The sequence below is a fragment of the Hetaerina americana genome, unplaced genomic scaffold, assembly GCF_022747635.1.
Source record: "Hetaerina americana unplaced genomic scaffold, ioHetAmer1.1.p SCAF_1, whole genome shotgun sequence".
Lineage (NCBI taxonomy): Eukaryota > Metazoa > Arthropoda > Insecta > Odonata > Calopterygidae > Hetaerina > Hetaerina americana.
Window position 1 is genome coordinate 98,452,120 of NW_027286069.1, and position 19,998 is coordinate 98,472,117.

The window sequence follows — 19,998 nt, forward strand, 5'->3', positions numbered from 1 at the left end:
AAAGATACCCACACACTCACATATGAACTTGCGGATAGCTTTATCTTCTATAGCGATACCTCTTGAAATGAAACCAGAGTTGGAATATGTTATTGTGAAACTGACACCTGAATCCTCTTTTGTAAGAATATTCCCATTCACGATTGACTATTTTAAAAGCAATATCTTCATATGGAGGTCCAGCATGAAAACGTAAAATAGCAAAATCCCTGTTGTCATGGCAGGAGGTCTGGAACAAATTAAATGAAATAAATCAAAAAATTAAATTAAATATAGATGAAAATATTCTTCATATTTTGAAAACTACTATTAAAGATTGGTAAATACTAAGACTTTATCAGTAACTTAATATAATGCTGCACAAAGCATTAAATTACTGATTAAGTAGTACAATATAATGAATTATGATGCAATAATACTGATATCTTAGTACATTTTACATCATGCATAGTCTGAACTAGACTACTAATTGATCACTTATGTATTTTTCCTAACAGAGGACTACTAAGCTACTTTTGCATGGTTTACCTTTACATGGATAAACGAAAATAAATATGGGAACACTTATTTCAATGACAAATATTCTGAGAGGAAGCAACAGCTTTTTACTTCTTAAATTATAATAATTTGTCAAAGAACTACAAGATTTGATAGCTGTTATATTTAATTGCATTCCAAGAGAACCCTTGCACTACTGCAACTTGAAACTTGACTAACTTGACTACTTGAAACTGCAACTACTGGCTTCATGAAGCATAAAATGGCCACTTTTCCAACAATTACTTTATCAAGCACTTAAAATTATGACTGAACAAAATAATGATTTCAGCACTTATTCTACCTAATTGATACATTTTAATATCTCATATATACAGTATATACATACCAAGAAGTACTCTGGAGTAGTGTTCTTGTCAATGAGGTCTGGGTAGAATATATTGAATTTATACCCCTGCACAATTTTTGGAGGTGGATTGTCCATGTCATAGTGAGTTTGATTGTACTTATTCCATTCAAAACCAGTATGAACCCTGTTGAAATAAATCAGGATGAATTACATATTTTCTCACCAATTAAAAAAACATAAGATAATCATCCTATCAGAAAACAGACATTCAAATTTATATACCTTCAACAATAGCTAAAAAAATAAGAAAGACCACAACATGAAATTGAAAATTAACTTGATTTGAGAATGATATTCAAAGATTAACAAAACCAAGGAATAATTATAAGTGAATTTTAATCATCAAATATTTTTATAACATTGTATGAGAACTTTATTTGATCTCCCTGAAAGTTAGCATAGAAGTACCAGTTTTGAGCATATAAAAATGAATGTCAAACTTTTTTTAACAATGAGACACTATAGTTTTGGTTTCATTGCAACTTTACTGGAGTAAATTTCGCGGACCTCTACAAAGATCAACATAAGCATGAATCCACAATAAATAAAATAGCTTCTACAGAATTCAGGGTGGCAGGAAAATAAAAATAATGTACTTTCAGCCATCTGATGATTTCTATCAAACGTAACAAATAACAGAAAATGTATTTGAGTGGTTGTCAGAAGCATACACCTCACTTTTTCCTGTAACTGCAACGGATGAATACACAGACAACTTCCTGACACAAAAATTCCAAAGAATCATACCAACAAAAGAAAAGGCAATGGACAAATTCTGTAATGGGAAATTCTGTACAGTAAATTCTGTAACAAATTTCGTTAAGAGTACGATTGAACTTTTCAATTTGATACACTTTTGCTATCTGAATTGATTGGAAAATGTGGAAAAAAAATCACAAAAATGCTCAGAAAATGACAAAAATTGTAGTTATTCTTGAATTTGCACTAATGGTAAGAAAAATCACAAAAAGATAATTTTTCCAGCCCCTACTTATATATTTGATCTGGAATGCAAAATAACTACAGTGACAGTTAAACTATCTCAAAATTCATGAGATTTTGTAAATTGTTTTGCAGAGATTGTGAAAATGATTATATTAACATACACTGTATTTTCCCAACAATTTTAAACCAGTATTTTATACCTCTATTGACTGACAATTCAGAGTAATCTGAATCAATGGATAGAGTAAGAGTCATTAACAGAGTGCTCAATAAATGTCTCATTGGTCATCAGTCCTTCAGATGAAAAGGTAAATTAACTAGAAATTTTATAGCCATCAAAACCTTAGCAGGTATTCTTCTAGATTATCACTAAATACACCATATTTTTGTAAAAATAAACTTACCTATTGAAATATCTGGGCTTTCTAGGCCTGTATTTATCAGACCACAAGTACACCTGATTGTCAAGAGATGCTTCAACAGAGAATTCTGCTTCATCATCAGTCATTCCCTTTCGAGCTTCACGTTGTAAAGCTTGCTCTTCAGCCGCTATCACATTCTTCATTATAAAAGAAGAAAGAGAAAGAATAAAAATGGCAAATTAAGAAATTCACATCCCAAATGAGGCTTTGCAGCAGGTACTTGATACCACCTTAAGTGCTAAAAAAAAAAAAAAAAACAGAAAATAACAAACAACACTAAAAATTCTCCTATAATTATGTGACTTAAAATCCTTAACCCCTCGTCGTGGTTCTCGGTACGTGATATGTTATGTTACAGTCGGCAGGTCTTATCTGCGGATCGACGTATGCCGTATGCCCTGCTCTCTCAGTTTTGAATTTTTTTCTGCGGCGCCATCAAATTTTTTTAAATATCTATAATTGTCCTTGGCCTCTTAGATAATCAGTCTTCCTAACCTTTCTGTTTTGACTACATGAAAAGTCACTTTTAAAGGAAGATAAATCTATCAAGTATGTCGTTATGAGATAAGCGAGTACTTTGCATCTATGCTTTGTCTGGTTCTGTTTGTCTTCATTGCTTGATATGATCTCCCTATTTTCTCTGGAGCCATCGATGTATCATTCTTTCTTTTTGTTTCGTCATAACAGATGCTAGGGCAAGAGGCCTCACCACCATCTATAGTCTCAATTGTTAGATTTTTTTCTTGAGAAAGAGAAGTAAAAAAACCCTTGTGTATAACCCCCGTAATGGATTCCAAGAGGGATACGCTTTTTTTGAGTGAAGATAATAGTAGAACACCTGGATGGAGAAAGAGAAGTGAGTATTGGATGTGATAGTACAAGTTCAAGGGAGGAGTTTTGGTCGAGAGTCACTTGATGAAAGACGAAAAGATACAGCCGACCAGGAAGAAGTCCAGGCCTCAAAGAAGATGCCAGTTGTGCTCTGCACAAGGTAAAAGGAGGGATACAGTGTACTAGTGCCCGACTGCATGGCAGGCCTAAATTTAGAGGATTGTTTCAAATTTTATCGCACAAAACTGAACTTTTAGAACAGAAGCTTGAAACTTAAAGGCAAAGAAAGAAGTGAAAATATAAAACATAACATGTGTAAAATTTTTACTAAATAGAATAAGCAATTTAAGATATGGTAATTTTGTTAATTTTAGAATAAACATTTAAAAAGATATAAATTAGTTTCAACAATACTGCGACAGGGAGACATTTTATAAAAATTACATACCCTGAGTGAGGCCCAAGCAATTAAATACCTATACCAGCTTGAGGGGTTAAGTCTATGGCAGGAATTAAATAACATCCAAGATAATTTAGATGATAAGTGTCAAATGTATATGTTTATCTGTATCATTTTGGGCTGTGACTTTGAATGGAGGAGAACCAAAGGATCCTTTTTTAAAGGTGTGGAATTTTCACATGCTAATATTACTCATTCAATTTGAGTGAAATATCCTGTATTAATTTGCAATGAAAAATAGGCATTATTTAATATGTTGGTAAGGCAGTCCTAGCCTATCTCATTGTTTTGGATATTTATTTTCCTAACAGAGATGGAGTTAAAGGCAGGTAGATCTTTTGATAGTTAACCCCGAAATTAAATCATATTCACTTTAAGTTTTTTGCATAAATGCCTTTGAAATATTATCTTTGAATGAATGAAGTGAATTGAAAATGAATTCCATTTACTCAAGAAGACTAAAAAGGAGACTTGTTAAATTGTTAAATCTGACACAGCAGCCATGAGTAGCGGGGATTCAATTACTTTATTTATATGTTTACTTTGTGTTTATGGCTGGATTATGGTAAAATAGGATAACAATCGACTTGTCTTTATATTGGTTGGTATAATTCCAGGTTTCAAGAAATTAATACAAAGTTTTAATTGCATTTATTTACATGGAGAGCTGTCTGAACTCCAAAACAATTATGCAAATTTGAGGATTATGTAAATTAAATACCTGTAAATTTTAGGTTCCACGGTATCATTAAATGAAAATTACTTTTCAATATCCTACAATATTTTATGAAATTATCTCTATGGTTTCTATGCTAACACATCAAGAGGTTACATTGGCTTCATTGGTCACTACAACCTTTTAATGATGATGAGCTAGCATTTACATAGGTGAGGTTATCTCATTGGACAGAGTAGAATACTTAAAAATGCTTTTTATTTATTGGTATGATCAGTAAAGTTGAGCTTGTTTTATTATAGCAGTAATGGATTTATATTAATCTCATCAAAGTAAAAATATATTTTTATCATTCTATACATTCTATTTCTCCAGTAGACCATATACATTGGCCAAAATACTACTTTTAAGTGAATTTCCTGAAAAGACAAAAACATGCCCAAGAATTTTAACCATGAGCCTGCTGATACGTGTATTTTGAAATCAGCATTGCGCAGTGTGCTGCTAGTAGATGGCTGTTTTTCTCTGACAAATATATAAATGCAAGCAATTTTTATAACTACTTGCTAAGTATTTTTGGTTCACAAAATAACTAAGGAGAATCATAAAAACCGAATGGAAGAAAAAAAAGGGAGATACTCACTTCAACTCTACTTCCTGTGCCTTGCACTTGAGCACGAGTAAAAGCCAGTCTTTGGAGGTCATCCTCTTCAGATATGACCAATGTTCCGGGTTCCAGCTGAGATGACCCTAAGTAGGCAGGACTATATCCTCCACTCACAAAGTCAGCAAAACTCTCAGACAGCATTGCATTTGCCACTTGATTTTCATTGTATTCCGCCCTATAATTGCAAAACAGGTAAAAATGAGGATACACTGGGATGCAGCTGACAAGATAAAAGTTAGTTGAATACACACACACGGTGCATACACACTCAATCATACATGCTGATGGACACACAATGAAGCATGGAAATGTGAAATGGTCATGACATAAACAAATACATACACTCTCTTTTTTCAATTATTCATTGATTGTAGTAGTTTTAGGGGAGGCAACAGTCGAAATTAGCCTACTCTCAAGGAGTCCACAGGTTTAAAATCTCATCTGATGGACGGCATACTCACTCAAAGAGCTCTCCAAAAAGCAACTCAAGTAAGGATTGGGATACCACTGAAAAATATCTGCCACCATGGGGATTTGAACCCAGGTCCACTGCATGGGAAGCCAGTACATAAGCCACTGCTCCAACCTGATCCCTCATTCTGCTTGATTGATTTGATTTTTTGGTCAATGGAAAGTACATTTTTCCAACTTTTAAGCAATTTTATAAGGTTTAGATAGATTTACAAAAACACAGAACCATCATACCGTGAATAGCAGAATGTATTTTCCTCTGAAAGCTAAACTAATCATGCAGCCAGGAAAGATCAAATGACTGGCAAAATATGAATTTTAAAAAAGTATTGCGGATACGTATTCATATATATCATATGATACGAGTTTAAATAAAGCAGTGTAGATAATTAATAACTGATTTGATGCATAGTAAAACAAAGTATTTTTTTTGGCCAAAGGGAGAATGCAGAATTTTCAGGGCTCATGGATACAAGAGAAACAATAATGGGAGAGTATGGATAGTACAAAAATGTTTCAATAAAACATTTAATGCTGTTGACAACTTTTGTGCATTAAAAACTGTTATGGTGAGGAACCTTAACCGCTATAAAATTTTATAGAAAAAAATGGCAAGTTAAAATTGCAAAAATTAAGCACACTCATGAATTTATTTTGCCCGAAGTGAGACAAGAGAGAGTTCATTTTGTTCAAAGAGAAAATGCAAATTATTGTGACTGAGAATCAAACAGAAGAAAAATTGAATCAGCATGGAAACTAAATAAATATTAAACTAGTTCTTATAGCCTTGAAAACACCAGAGGTTTTTCACTGTCCATATTCACTAGAAGTATTAAAAAAATGAAAATACCATCTCTGTTACATTCCATCAAAAACACAAAACCTTAATTTACCTAAAACATTTCTCCTATGAGTTTTCCAAGCATTAACTTCATTCAATAAGGACACACATTGCCTTATTCCATCAGGTGTGAGCAAATATCATATAGCACATTCAAAATATATAATCACATCTCCATTTGCTAATCCATTTTGCAAAACAACAGGCATCCATAACACAAAAAATGATACATATCACTAAGACTGGGTAAAACTTAATTTTCAATTTAAAAATGTATCAGCCAAAATAACAGCAAATCAAATATTCTAGAAAGAATCATTAACTGGAATTAAGGTAGCATACACACAAACTTTCTAGCATGCTGCTTTTCTAAGCCAGGAAAAAAATAGTCCCTTATTCAGTGATTGAATAGTTTAACTAGCATGGCATATCATATCTAGAAGATTGAAGATTTACATGGCATACCTAGTAGATGGTGACACATGATAACAAACATCTCCAGGAAGATTAGTGATTAATTTCCTAAATGAGATTAGTTCAAAAGGTTGTATGTTCAGTGATCATATACATTCTGCCTGTCACAGATAGCATACATCAGTACATGGGTACTTCAAAATAAGAACGTAATCTATACACACCTGGGTGTATTCTGTGTGAGCCATATTGATAGAAGATGGCCAAACAGATTTTAACGAACAAGGTAAAAAATTAAAGGTGGTTTAGTAGGCATATAAGGTTCCCTCAGAATTTTGGTAATTGGTCACTAAATGGCAGGAAGGAAAACTTAATGAAAATTAACAACACTTAACAATGTAAATACTACAACCAGTCTAATTATGATGCATTGATCGCTGGTGTAAATGATTTTTTAAATATACATTGTAATAGTAGTATTACGATTTATACGCAGTGAAATTGACATTGTAGAAATATTGCATTAATAGCAATGAATACATCATTATTGATAATAACCATGTCCAAAATCTATACTGAAATGGTTTCTAAATGGTATAAGTGTTTAAGCTATTTCCACAACATTAGTATTTTATATCTTACAGAACTGTAGCAACCCCTTGATATACAAAAGCTTCATCTCATTCTGTAAAATAAGTCATAAATATTGATGGCTGATTGGTGATGATATGATTGGGTATTTCAGAAAATATTACTAGCTTTTCTTCAACTTGTACATACAACCTAAATATTATCCACATATTCTCCAAAAATTTTGCAATATATAGACAAAGAGTTTCTGTAAATTTTGTTAATAATGCTTCAATGGCAGTGCTTTAAAGTTCTGTACATCCAAGAGCATGAATAATTTTGCTTCCATTGTGTCTCATTTATTTCATTATTCAAGTATTTACCACAGCAATGAAGAATATAGGATATAGTATGAATGTAATGAGGAATATAAATAAAAAGTCCTGCACACCAGATCAAACTGGGACTCCTGAGTGAATTTGCATTGCAAAGTTGGAAAGTATATGATTAAAAGATCATCTACTATTACTTCATTCTGAATAAAGAATTGCCCACGTTCCTTTGCTAAACCTTCTTGAATAATATTGCAGATAAGTTTGGATTCCAAACCTACACACTCATACTACTGCCAGAGCCTAGGGTCAAGTTATGCCAGGGGTCGAAGAAAATGGGGAAAAAGAACTGGCATCTAAGGAATGTTAATAATATTGTGATCTACCTCCATTGGCCATGTGATTATCAGTTCAACCCACCAACTCTCTTAATTTTCCTACCATTTAAGTCTTCTCAATTTACCCCTAAAATGGAGCTATACCCTGTTTTGGAAGCCTAATATTGCAATTTGAAGATAGCTTTAACAGTGGAATAGCCTTAGGCACTTTTTAAAGCTTCTATTGTTAGTTTTCATCGCATGTTGACGCAATAATTATAAATATCACTTTTCAAAAAGTTCTTGGTCCACAAAAACTAGCTGATTAAGTACAACCACTTACCATTTGGCAGATTTATTGAGGAATTATTCTTCCCCATGGACATGAGACTAGCCTTTAAAATGAATTAACACTTACTCTTCCTCATCCTCCTTAGTTTCATTTTCACTTCCTTCTGCTTCATTTCCACTACTGAGGCCTCCATGTGGTGGAGTGGCACTCTTCACACCCTTGGAGGTTGATGCCTCTGCACCTCCCTCTACTGTCTCCCCCTCCAACTCATCCTCCACATCCTCTTCCTTGATGCATACCCCCTGCTCTGCTTTTAGCACTTCCAGCTTACGGCGAAGGTTCTCCTGGTGTCTATCTCGAAGGCGTGCCCGAGCCATGTGGGCTATGGGGAAAAATTACGCTTATTTTATCAAACAAGATAGGTGTACATGCACACAAATATTAAATTTTATTTAATAATTTTAAAATATTAAAAAGTATAGATTATCACTAATAACCATTCTCTACAAATTTTTAACAACATTCAGAAAATTTTACAGATCAGGACTTGTGACATGAATTTCTGACTTCACCCATGCTGTTTTAGGCACCAGATATTCCTGGGAAACTAAAGGCAACACAGATAAGCTGTATCCTCACCTAATAAACCAACCTTTGGGTTGAATACAGTGGTTTTTTTCAACATACAGTAAATAATTAGTAATTCAGAGCTGGTTAATTGTTATACCTGTAACTTGTTACCACTTCACTCATCAACATTATATCATACATTCACAATGTTTTTCATTTCTTAAGTTAGGTTCAGGAACTTTGCATCCCGAAACTAAAAGCATTTTTTGATAACACAGTTTTACAGGTTACTGTTGATTTTTATGGGATAAATTAGGCATATAAAAATAACCATCAGAAAGAAAATGAAAACGCAATAAGATTGTGAACAAGGGACAGTATCATTTTATTTTTTTTAATTTATATTTACACAATATTTTCTGAACTCATCTTAAAAAATTATTGCAATGAAATTTCTTGGCAATCTTTCATGATGATTGAAAATAGCCTCACTCACATGCTGTGGCCGATATTTTGTAAATAAAAGGTGCTCATATGCATTTTAACAGATATTGTATTTCCTTACCTTTCAGTTGAGAAAGAAGAGACTCCCAGTATCCAATATCAACACCTTCTGGTTTTCCATTGATTTTGGCTTCTATTTGACTTTGGAGAGCTTCAAGTTGACCAGCTGTTTTCCCTTTAAACACTGAAGCAACATCCTTTGCAACAGACTGATGAATCCCTTCTCTCCTGCCAACAGCTGTAAAACATTCATAATACATTAATTCACGAGTATATAAGATTACTGAGGGAGACCTCCATTACTATTCATTTATATTAATTATTATGCCATTCCAGATGATGAGATAAAGGTGATTTATGAGTGAGTATTGGAGCTTATCCGTCTTCCATTAATACTATCTACTTTCCCCAAACTTGCTATTTCACACCCAGTTGAGAAATACACAAATGGAAATTATGACATTTGTTAAATTGCATTCAAAACTTTTAGCATAAGAACTGACATCAAACCCTTAAATATAAAAGTTATGACATTTGAATGGTTGACTGAAATCTACTTTTACATACTTGTTTCCTCACCCACAAGTTTCAGGGAATATGCTTAATTTAGGCAAAACTCAGCCTATATTAAAAACCAAACATCCCCTATTTGCTCTATGAATTTTGAGCAAAGGAGCCTCACCATCAAATACCCAAACATACGATGTGTAATAATAATAACCACAAAGAAAACCTAGCTTAAGGATTGGTTGCTTAAAAACCTAATACTGCATCTATCACACCTTTGCTGCGCTAGCCGGCCTTGCTAGCAGCGGAGTAATACCCCTCACCAGCCAAGCCAGAGGACATGAGTTCCAGTCCTACCTAGGTGGGTTTTCCTACACCTAGGGCTTGGATTTTTGTGATTGTCTTTATTGCATTGAATGAGAATTAGGAGAAAGAAGGGAAGAAAAAAAAAGCAGTCTCTATATCACCCCAATAATGTCATTAAATAAGTATTAGTAGAGTAGTTTTGGGGGGGCAACAAATAGTTGAGGTCATTTATGGCGTAAGGGATGGATGGGAAAGAAGGAAGGGTGGAGGGAAACCCAGCGTCAGCAAGAGCCTACTCTCATTGAAAGGAACCAAGGGGTCCTCAGTTTAAGGTTCCATCTGACAGATGGCATACTACCTTAAGTGCTCTTCTAGCATAACAAAACAACACAATTAGGGATCGAGATACCACTGAAAAATATCTGCTGTCTCCAGGATTCGAACCTGAGCCCTCTGTATGGGAGACCGATATGTTAGCCACTGCACCATCCTGATCCCCATAGTTAAATAAGTCATGAGATGTGAAATTGAAATTTTACAAATAGCAAATACAAATGGTGAGGTGAAAGAAAGAGAGAAAAAAAAAAAAAAAAAAAACAACTTTGCACTTCCACACACTTTTTTAATATAACACGAAACCATGGTCGTGTTATATTAAAAAAGTGTGTGGAAGTGCAAAGTTGTTTTTTCTCTTTCTTTCACCTCACCATGAAAGAATTCCACCAAGTTAAGCCTGAAACTGTTAGATTTAGCAAATACAAAGATAACAACTAATGACAAAAGACAAAACTCTAATGATGACACCATCACAGGGATATTTGACTATTTATCAATTTAAAATGGCTCTTCCTATAATTCTTCATACTTGGAATTCTTGACATATTTTATCTTTTTAGACAAATGCCTACGGTGGTTTACATGTCTTAGAATCAAATTGCAAATTTTCACGACAATGTTTTGTACTGATAGCATAGCAAATAACCCCACCAACCCACTTCAACATACCACCCCTCCAATTATAGGGTTTATGGCAATAAATACGTCAAATTCTCAACAAATTCAAAATCTATGAATAACTGCATGGATCGAGTATTGTTATGAATGCTAAACACATTTCTCAATAACGAGTACATAGCACACTAATCTTGACCCATCATTAGAATAAACCTTTCATTAGGTTCAAACATTACTTCCGACAATTAATAAAGAAATTGTTTAAAAAATATGAAAATTACTTACCAGCTTCATACTCGCTTTGCTTCTCCAATTTCCTAAGTTTATGAAGCTCATCTTCAACTATTACAGTTATGTCATTCCAATAATCAAGGTTTTTTCCTCTTTCTAGCTCCTTGTACACCTGAAAATATAATGATAAAAATAATATTAACTGCTTAGGTGCCATGCAACATTATATTATCGTTAGCTACCTATGCTCTAAGTGCCAACAAGTGACTGTCTTGGTAGTATTTAGCAAAGAAAATGAATTCCCTGTACAGAAGGGTGAATGTACTATTAAGAAGTAAAAATGGGAAAACTAAGTGAAATATTAAAGTTATAAAAATCTTGGAAACTTGAACTCTACGGCCTTGTAAATTAATGAAATAAAATGAAAACTCCTATTGTCGTAATAAGTTTTCAATTTATTTTGTTAATTTATTTAAAGTATGTCAGGAAAATCATTTATCACACTAAGAAAGATTCAAGAGAGATGGAAAGAATACTAAGAGGATTAATATGGTAAAGATATTAGGCCAGCAAGCTAAGACGTAGAAAGAATTAATATGATGTGAATGGGACAGCTTCAACAGCTTAGAACCAATCATACTTGATTGCAAGATACAAAGGACATATAGAGTATTAAAATCAAAGAGGGCCTTGAGGCTAGATAACATTCATTAGAACTTATTAAGGGTTTAGAAAAAAAGGAAGTAAGAATTTTTAAGGTATACTTAGTAGTAATTACGAGAGAGGAATTGGATATTGGAGAATCAGGTGGCCAATGTACTCCCATCCCATCCTGATGGCCTGGGTTTGAATCCCCATGTTTGACAGATATTTTCAGTGGCTTATCAACCCCTAATAGGGGTACTATGTTGAGAGCACTTTAAGTCAGTATGCCATCTCGCCATGCCAGTATGATGGGAGGTTAAATGGTGGACCCCTTGGTGCCAATTGTTTAGAGTAGGTAAATGCCAATGCCAGTTTTCTCTATCCTTCCACCATTCCCTGAACATCCTCTCTACCAAATTCCCCATCTGTCACTCAGCTGTCAGTTGCACCCCTAATTACAACTACTAGACTACCAATAATAATACCTCATACACATTCCAGTATCTACATTCTGTAGGTGTCCATGCTATGATTGTAATCTGTTCTACAGGATTAGTTCTATGGTGAAAACATTGTAGACAGAATGATTTCCAATGCATTAATTTTGGACTAGTCACATGGGTGCACATGAATAAATGAAATTTCATAATAAAAACTTGGTTGCAAAATGTTAAGGAAATAACAGATGGTAAACAATGCAACGTTCAAAGGATATCCAAATAGGCACTATAGATGAAGACATGAATAGTTAAATGATAATATTTAATTTCAGCAACAGCAAATGCTATCAACAGCAAATAAATGTCATTGCGGAAGAGAGAGAGATAACTTATGACAGTGACCTCAACCCTCTCTCACCATTTGTTTTAGAACTGGGGTCCTGGTACCAATAATTTCCATGGATGACAAATTAGGAATTATCACATCAATACAGCTTTAAAATGACATAAATGCATGTGCATACATATATAATTATGATACTAGCCTTAATGTCTTCTATCAAATCTTCTAAGTCCTTAATCGTGAGACCATTCAAATATGTATATGGCTCATGCATTTCAACTGCATCCACCTCTTCCTCCGCACTGATGTATTTTGCAAGTAGATCAATTGGCTTAGCTGAAAATGAAAATAACATCAATAAAATTTCCACTCTTAGTTATATGTGCAGCCAATTAATTCTTGATATAGTGGTACTTTATGTATTGACACCCTACACTGAATGCCAAAAATTAATGTCAAGACAAAATTGAGCGCTAAAAATTCAACATAAAAGAGTCAATTATAAATGGATAATACAAAGTTGTATCAAAAAGGTTATTTTCATATGCAAGCATCAAAACCAATTCTTTATTACCCAATGTTAGAACATTCAAAGTGAAAGCTTCCAAATTTCTGTTAAGCAGGGGCAATAACTACTACTGCTATGCTAAGCCTGGCTATAGGTCAGACTGGGCTCAATTCTTCTTACAGTCTCAATCATCAGAACAATTAATAGGCCATTTTTAAATTTTTCCAATACACAATTTATCAGCAAGTTTTGAAACATGATGGAATTTACAGCACAGTTTCATGAGAAGAATTTCAGAGAAAATTTGTAAATAAATTGTGATTGTACTCAAGTGATGAGGTCCTCACATACATAGTTTGATTTCTCAAGTGGCAAAGGTTTTAATTAGCACCATCAACTCAAGGATAGGGAAGAGAACAAATGAGTTCTTAGGAGAATATCAGTTTGGATTTAGAATAAGGATAGGAATGTGCTATGCTATAGAAATAATGAAGTCACTAGTAGAAAGGGAAAAAGAATATATTACAGGATGTATTTGTAAGCTTCATATATTTTCATGAACATCTCGCAGAAGATAGGAGTAGACTGGAGAGGTTGATGGCTTATCCAGAACCTGTGGATTCGCCCACTACAAAGGTGCGGATGGAGAGATAGTTTGGGAAATACTAGGCTGGAGTGAAATTAAGTGGAGAACTCTTAACATTTTGCAGTTAGAATTGTGGACAACCAGGCATAGTTAGCCCGTTAGCTAAAGGGCAATGGTGATTACTTAGTACATTGCAAAATCATTGTGATAGTTATGGGATGGAATTAATAATAAGAAAATAAGGTGAATGAGATTCTCAAGAAAAAGAAAGGTTAAGATAAATATTAAAGTTAGGAACATAAACTAGCATAGGTAGAAGAGTTCGTCCATTGAGGAAATGTTATGGATGTGGAGGCAGAGCAATAGGGGCATTATAAGAACTGCATTAAGTAGAGAAAGGTTTACAAAAAGGCAGGAGATGATGACGGGCACCTTAAGTAAAGATTTAAAGAAAAGACTGGTGAAAATTTTCATACAGAGTGCAATTTTTGTAGCTCAGAAACTTGTTGAATGAGGTTAGACGATATGTTTAGATTGGAGTCTTTTGAGATTTTGGACTGGTGAAGAATAGAAAAAATAAAATAATAAACAAAAGGAGAACATACACAGAATTTCTGGGCCAGAAAGAAGGTCATACAGCAAAATCTTAAGAGGGCAGCAGAAGAAGATGCAGGAGCAATGAAGACATTAGGATGCTGAAGATGGTAGTCGGGAGGAGATTGCTGGGAAAGTGAGGTGGAGGGAGGAAAAGAGTAGGCATTTTGAGGGCAATTAAGGGAAGCAGAATGTACATAGAGCTATAGAATAAGTTATTATAACCTGAAGTATAAGGCTGAAGGATAATTATTATTGATATTCTAATATTCAACATAGATTTTGGATGGACACAGACTAGACAATGGTACATTGATACATTTCATTCCCCCTCCTAACTAAACAAACTAACCTCCGACATGACAATAAACCCTCTCCAATTTGGTATAATACCTTCCTCCCTTCATTCCATTTAACATATTTACCCTATTCCAAAACCCTCCTCACTCGCCTAATGTTCTCCTTCAATCACAGTCTTCAACATTCCATCGCCAATCAAAACGCTTGTATTTATCTTTCCTGCTTCCTTAGGATTTCTCCTAACGATCCCCTTTCCTTGCCCACCATGCCTAGTGCTTCATCATTTGTTTTTCAGGATGAAATTAATAGTCTCGGATCAGAGCAGTGTACATTTCTAAGCACACTGTTATCACTATCTTCACTGTTAGGCACTGCGGACAGATATGTTGAAGTATAATTACCAGTAACAATGCACAAGTTGAAATGTGTTTCCATGCATAGGTTCTTCATGTGACAGAAGAGAATGTTCAGTGATAAAAAAGCGTATGGGTAAGCTGTCAGCCAAGTCAGTTTGTGCACAAATAAGGAAAACGTGTGATTAGCAGTTTTCCAAGAAGCAAATAAGGAAAAGTGCTTCTACCTATACTTTCTCCCTTTTACCTGTGCAATAGCTAACTCGAGTGAGAACAGATCGGTCAGGTGCACAGGTAGATAGCTCTATATAGTTACTCACTCAGCCTCATACTTTTGATTTATACCCAATGATGTGCCAGTTAAGGTATTTTATGAGTTTACAATTCAATCTGAGAATTCTGTAAAAAGAGGTTCAGGGCCGCCATAAGAATTTTCACAGCAAAATAAAATGAGAAATAATGAAAGAGATGATGTTCAGCAGTGAGGAAAAGCTATGGCTGACCCGGGATCTTTGGATTTTATCATTTACTAACCCCGTCCATCTTGTATACGTATCCTTGATCTTAATCTTGCTTGATCCAAATGAAATTGGTCTTCTTGTCTCTCCCACTCTTCAAACTGGGCAGCCTCTTTCTCTCTCTGCATGAGTGCCATTTCTTCTTCTCTTTGCTGCCTCTCAAGTTCTCTTTCCTGACGTCTCTTTTTCACCTTTATGAAGATAAAAAAGATAGAATTGATAAAAAAAAGTATACTGATGCTTTTACCCAATAAATGAATATGTAATTAGGAAAAAATGAAATGCAAATGTGTGACCACTGCAAACAATAAAAAGGTGACCATTAAGAGAAGAAAAAACTTCTCATTGGCATTTATGATATGACCACATATTAATCATGAAAGAATTGCCATACACTCTTGACACAAAGTCTGGTAATATAAATCTCAATAATATAATAATGAAATGTTTCTTTCAAATAGGGTGTTGTCTTGTAGTAGCCCAGCATGCATAAGTTAGGCTACTAACAAGAAAGTTTTGGGATTAAATCAGGAACAATACTTATGGAAAATATTTAGACTACTTTATGCAAAGACTTCACAAAAATATTTAATTAAATTTGTACGTGCACACTGAAATGATGTGAAATTGTCAATTTTAGATAATTTCATTTTAAATATGACAAAAGAATGAGGCTGGTACTTATGAAGTTTTAAAACAGGAAAAGCAAGTAAACATAACTTTTAAATAGTTAATTACAAACTCAAAACTAGAGCATATGGATGAATTTTTTTTTTGTTTTTTATCCCAATTCACTGAACATACAATAGCTGCATGAATCCTATTATTATTAGAATACAAGCATGTTTTATAAAGGGATAAGAAGCATGGTACAAACCTTTTCAAGTTCCCTCCTATTCTCTTCTTGTTTTTGCCGATTCCTGACTTCAATTTCTTCCCTACTTACTCCGGTTAAGCCTTCTTTATCAAGTTTTTTCTTCCAGACAAATGTGGCCAATAGGTTAGCGTCACCAAAGGGGTTATCAGTATTGGTGTAGTGAAGATAGTCATTGTCCCATCCCATTCTCTCCTTTCGTTTCCGTTCTTTAGCTTCTTTTTTCATCAAACGCCTCAGTCTTTTTTCTTCAGGAGTTTCAGTAGCCTTTAAAAGTTCCTTCTGCCTCTTCTTTTCTTCTATACGAGCTAGTCTTTCCTCTTTCAACTTCTGCAATAGTTTAAGTGATTTGGATGATGCATCTGAATCACTAGAACTTTCATCTGAAGAAGTAGTGCTATCGGAAGATGAACTATAAAAGAAATTTAAATTTTTTTAGCAATTCTGAACTTATGTAAATAACAAATTTTAACAACAAAAAACAATAACAGGGTAAACTGACACGAATTACAATTTCCATTACGTTAAGAAGTGTAGGGGAAAAATGCAAAAGATGCATTTATTCTTATTACAACACTAAAATGAATCCTTAATAATTTAGTACACATGTACAATATTCTGAAAGTCACACACAAGAGACTAGAATCCTTAAAGGTTTAATTTTGTCAAAATTGTATTTCAATATTTTTAAAGGGATCTTATTACTCCCCTTCAATCCACCAATTTGCATTGTTTGTTTAATAAATTTATTAACTTAAGTCTTGATCTCTCCATGAATTACAACCTTGACATGAAATGATAATCTGCCATCTCCACTGCTATACCCATTTTTCACCTAAAATACTGCCAAAAATACAGGGACTGCTCCTGAGTATTCCTTCCTATTTTAAGGCTTAACTTAAGTTTTCATAAGGATGTGGTAGTCCAACAACTAATAATAAAAGCAATCCCTTGTCTGTCATAACTAATGCTTGATCAATTCAAACCAGACAATCATCTTACCACCAACTTCTATCCCCAGATCAAGCCCTTTCCATGCACCCCAAGTTGTTTCCTTGGAATGTATGCTAAAGAGCAAGTTCAGGGAACCCTGACTTACTTCTCTGCCTGATCCTCCACGTGCCATCATTTATACGCGCCATCTGAGTCTATATGTACAGGTTTTGAATACATTTATTATCCCTCTAGTCTATTTATATATTAAAAAATATTTCCATCAATATTTGGCCGCTCTACTCAATCAAATGAATACATTCTCAAAATCCTCAAAACACAATTAGACATCCCGATTATATTCTAGGTTCCTTTCTACTAAATTTCTTATCACTGCAGTTTCATCCGAATTTCCTCATTTCTTAACCCCAAACTGATTTGTCCCATGTAGCTGTTTGCACAGTTACATAATTTTTAAGATATCATTCTAGGGACTACCTTCATTACACGTGAAATCAAACTTATATCCACTTGCCCTCACGTACTGCTGAAATACTCTTTTTCAGAATGCAATCAAAGTTGATTAATAGGAATCCCCACGCCAAATTCCTACGATGAGGAAGAGTGGATAGAGAGCTCCTGCAGGGAAATCAAAGAAAATACAAAGAAGGGAAACAGCCAAATAGCTTATGAAACGGCGAAGAGAAAATTTTGAAAAAAAAAATTCTACACAGCATCTGTGATGATAATCGAAATATACTAATAGAAGATGAAGAAATAGAAAATAAATGGAAGGCATACATTGAAAATCTTGAGCAAGGGCCCAAACAACTTGAAGGTAAATGCAACAATTTCAGAGTGTAAAAATCATTTGCCTCGACCGGTATTCGAACCCGGATCATTCAAAGGCCAGTCGAGTGCTTTAGCCAGTTAAGCTATCGAGGCATTCTCTTAAACTCGGGTTCGAATCTCGGTCAAGGCAAATGATTTTTACACTCTGAAATTGTTGCATTGAAATGCACATTAACGGATGACTCCGTAAAAACTTACTCTTGCGGCATCTCCTGCAATTTCATTGAAACTTGAAGGTAACTTAATTAAACAAGAAATCATGATAGATGATCAGAAGATGACAAGGCCTGAATATACTGAAAAGTAAATTCAAGGTTAATTTCAAAGAGTTAAATAACACAGAAAGAACTGAAGAACCAAAAGGAGTTGACAAAATCAACAAAGAAATGACCAAGGCACAGGGCAAGGTCAAAGGGAAGGATACTCCCTTTGGAATAATCAGAGATAGCTAAGACAAAAAACTACCAATGGACTTTGAGAAGAGTCTGATGATTGCAATACCGAAGATACCAAGAACAGATACATGCACACAACACAGAACATTGAGCCTGATGTCTCATGCATCATAAATACTTACTTGGATAATTAGCCAAAAAATAGAAGAAAGTAACATGGAAAACTAAAGAGCAAGAGACGCCATGCTCAGTTTGATGTTACTGGCCAAATAATGATAAATTAAATAAGCCATTATGCACGGCATTTAAGTACTCAGATATCATGAACAACATCTAATGGAAGAAGCATATAAAGATACATAAGCGCTTGGAATGGACAACAACAGAATCCATCACTTCTACAACAATCAAGTAACAACATGGGGCTTCCAAAGGAACTGCGAGGGATGCCGCAACAGTAACTTTTAACGGAGTCACCCGCTGATGTGCATTTAAATGAAAAAATTTCAGTGTAAAAATCATTCGCCTAAATAAAAAATGGGGGGAAATAGATAAGTACTCGGAATTTCAAATAAATAATTGCTTGTGACATTAAGAACATTAAACATTGATTTATGTAGTAGTATGCTGAGGTAAAAAATTATTGCAATACCATCAATTAAAATCAAAATGACAATACTAAACCATAACTTGGGCATCACTACAAATACCGACAGCATCATGTATGGGGCACCAATAATAACCTTTTTCGGTGCTTGCTTTTGGACTTCTGTTTTGATGACTTTTCACTGCCTCTTTTGTGTTTTCTTGATATTTTCCGTGAGCTCGATCTAGACCTGGATTTGCTCCTTTCTCTACGACTCTCGACAGGACTACGTTTACGCACTCTCCTACTACTGTGAGACTTGGCATGAAATGCATCACCATCTCGGCAATCGTCCTCATCATATGACCTGAAATAATCGGGGAATACATAAGATTGTTAGCAAATTTCTGGGTGAAGTATATAGAAGTTGCGACACAAAAGAAGCAAAAATTCTATTTACTTTGAGTGAGTACGATTCCCATGTCGTGGGGGCGATCTGGACCGACGACGAATCATTGCTTACTCTTATGAATTTTGTTTGAGAAAAAAATCATTTTTCCATATAACCTAGCAAATATAAATTTCCTTCTCTGCCGTGCTAAGATATATGATGAATTAATGGTATAGGCCTCGGTGTTTAGGAACTCCTGAATGCTCACTTTAGTTTTGAAATGTGACAGTCATTTGTTACATATTTCATGTATATAAAATAACTGGTTAAAATTGCAGTTTTCATCAACTTAAATGTATTTTCAACAATATTATCAAATCATGTATTTATATTTTTTTCATGCTCATAAGGAATTTTAAATTCTAAAAGCACTAATAATCGAATTTAGCCTCTCTGTTACTTC

General features: G+C 34.3%; 1 protein-coding gene across 1 annotated transcript; it reads right to left on the bottom strand.

Moving 5' to 3' along the window:
* Positions 1-5: 5 nt before the first annotated feature.
* cactin (cactin, spliceosome C complex subunit) lies at positions 6-19,795 on the bottom strand. The gene is made up of 12 exons (XM_071593871.1): positions 19,605-19,795; positions 19,302-19,511; positions 16,382-16,790; positions 15,521-15,695; positions 12,848-12,981; positions 11,272-11,389; positions 9,281-9,457; positions 8,272-8,527; positions 4,885-5,083; positions 2,257-2,411; positions 887-1,031; positions 6-229 (listed from the first exon to the last, which is right to left on the bottom strand). The coding sequence occupies exons 1-12, from the start codon at positions 19,658-19,660 to the stop codon at positions 41-43; spliced, it is 2,223 nt and encodes a 740-aa protein (XP_071449972.1). The 5' UTR covers positions 19,661-19,795; the 3' UTR covers positions 6-40.
* Between the last annotated feature and the right edge of the window lie 203 nt (positions 19,796-19,998).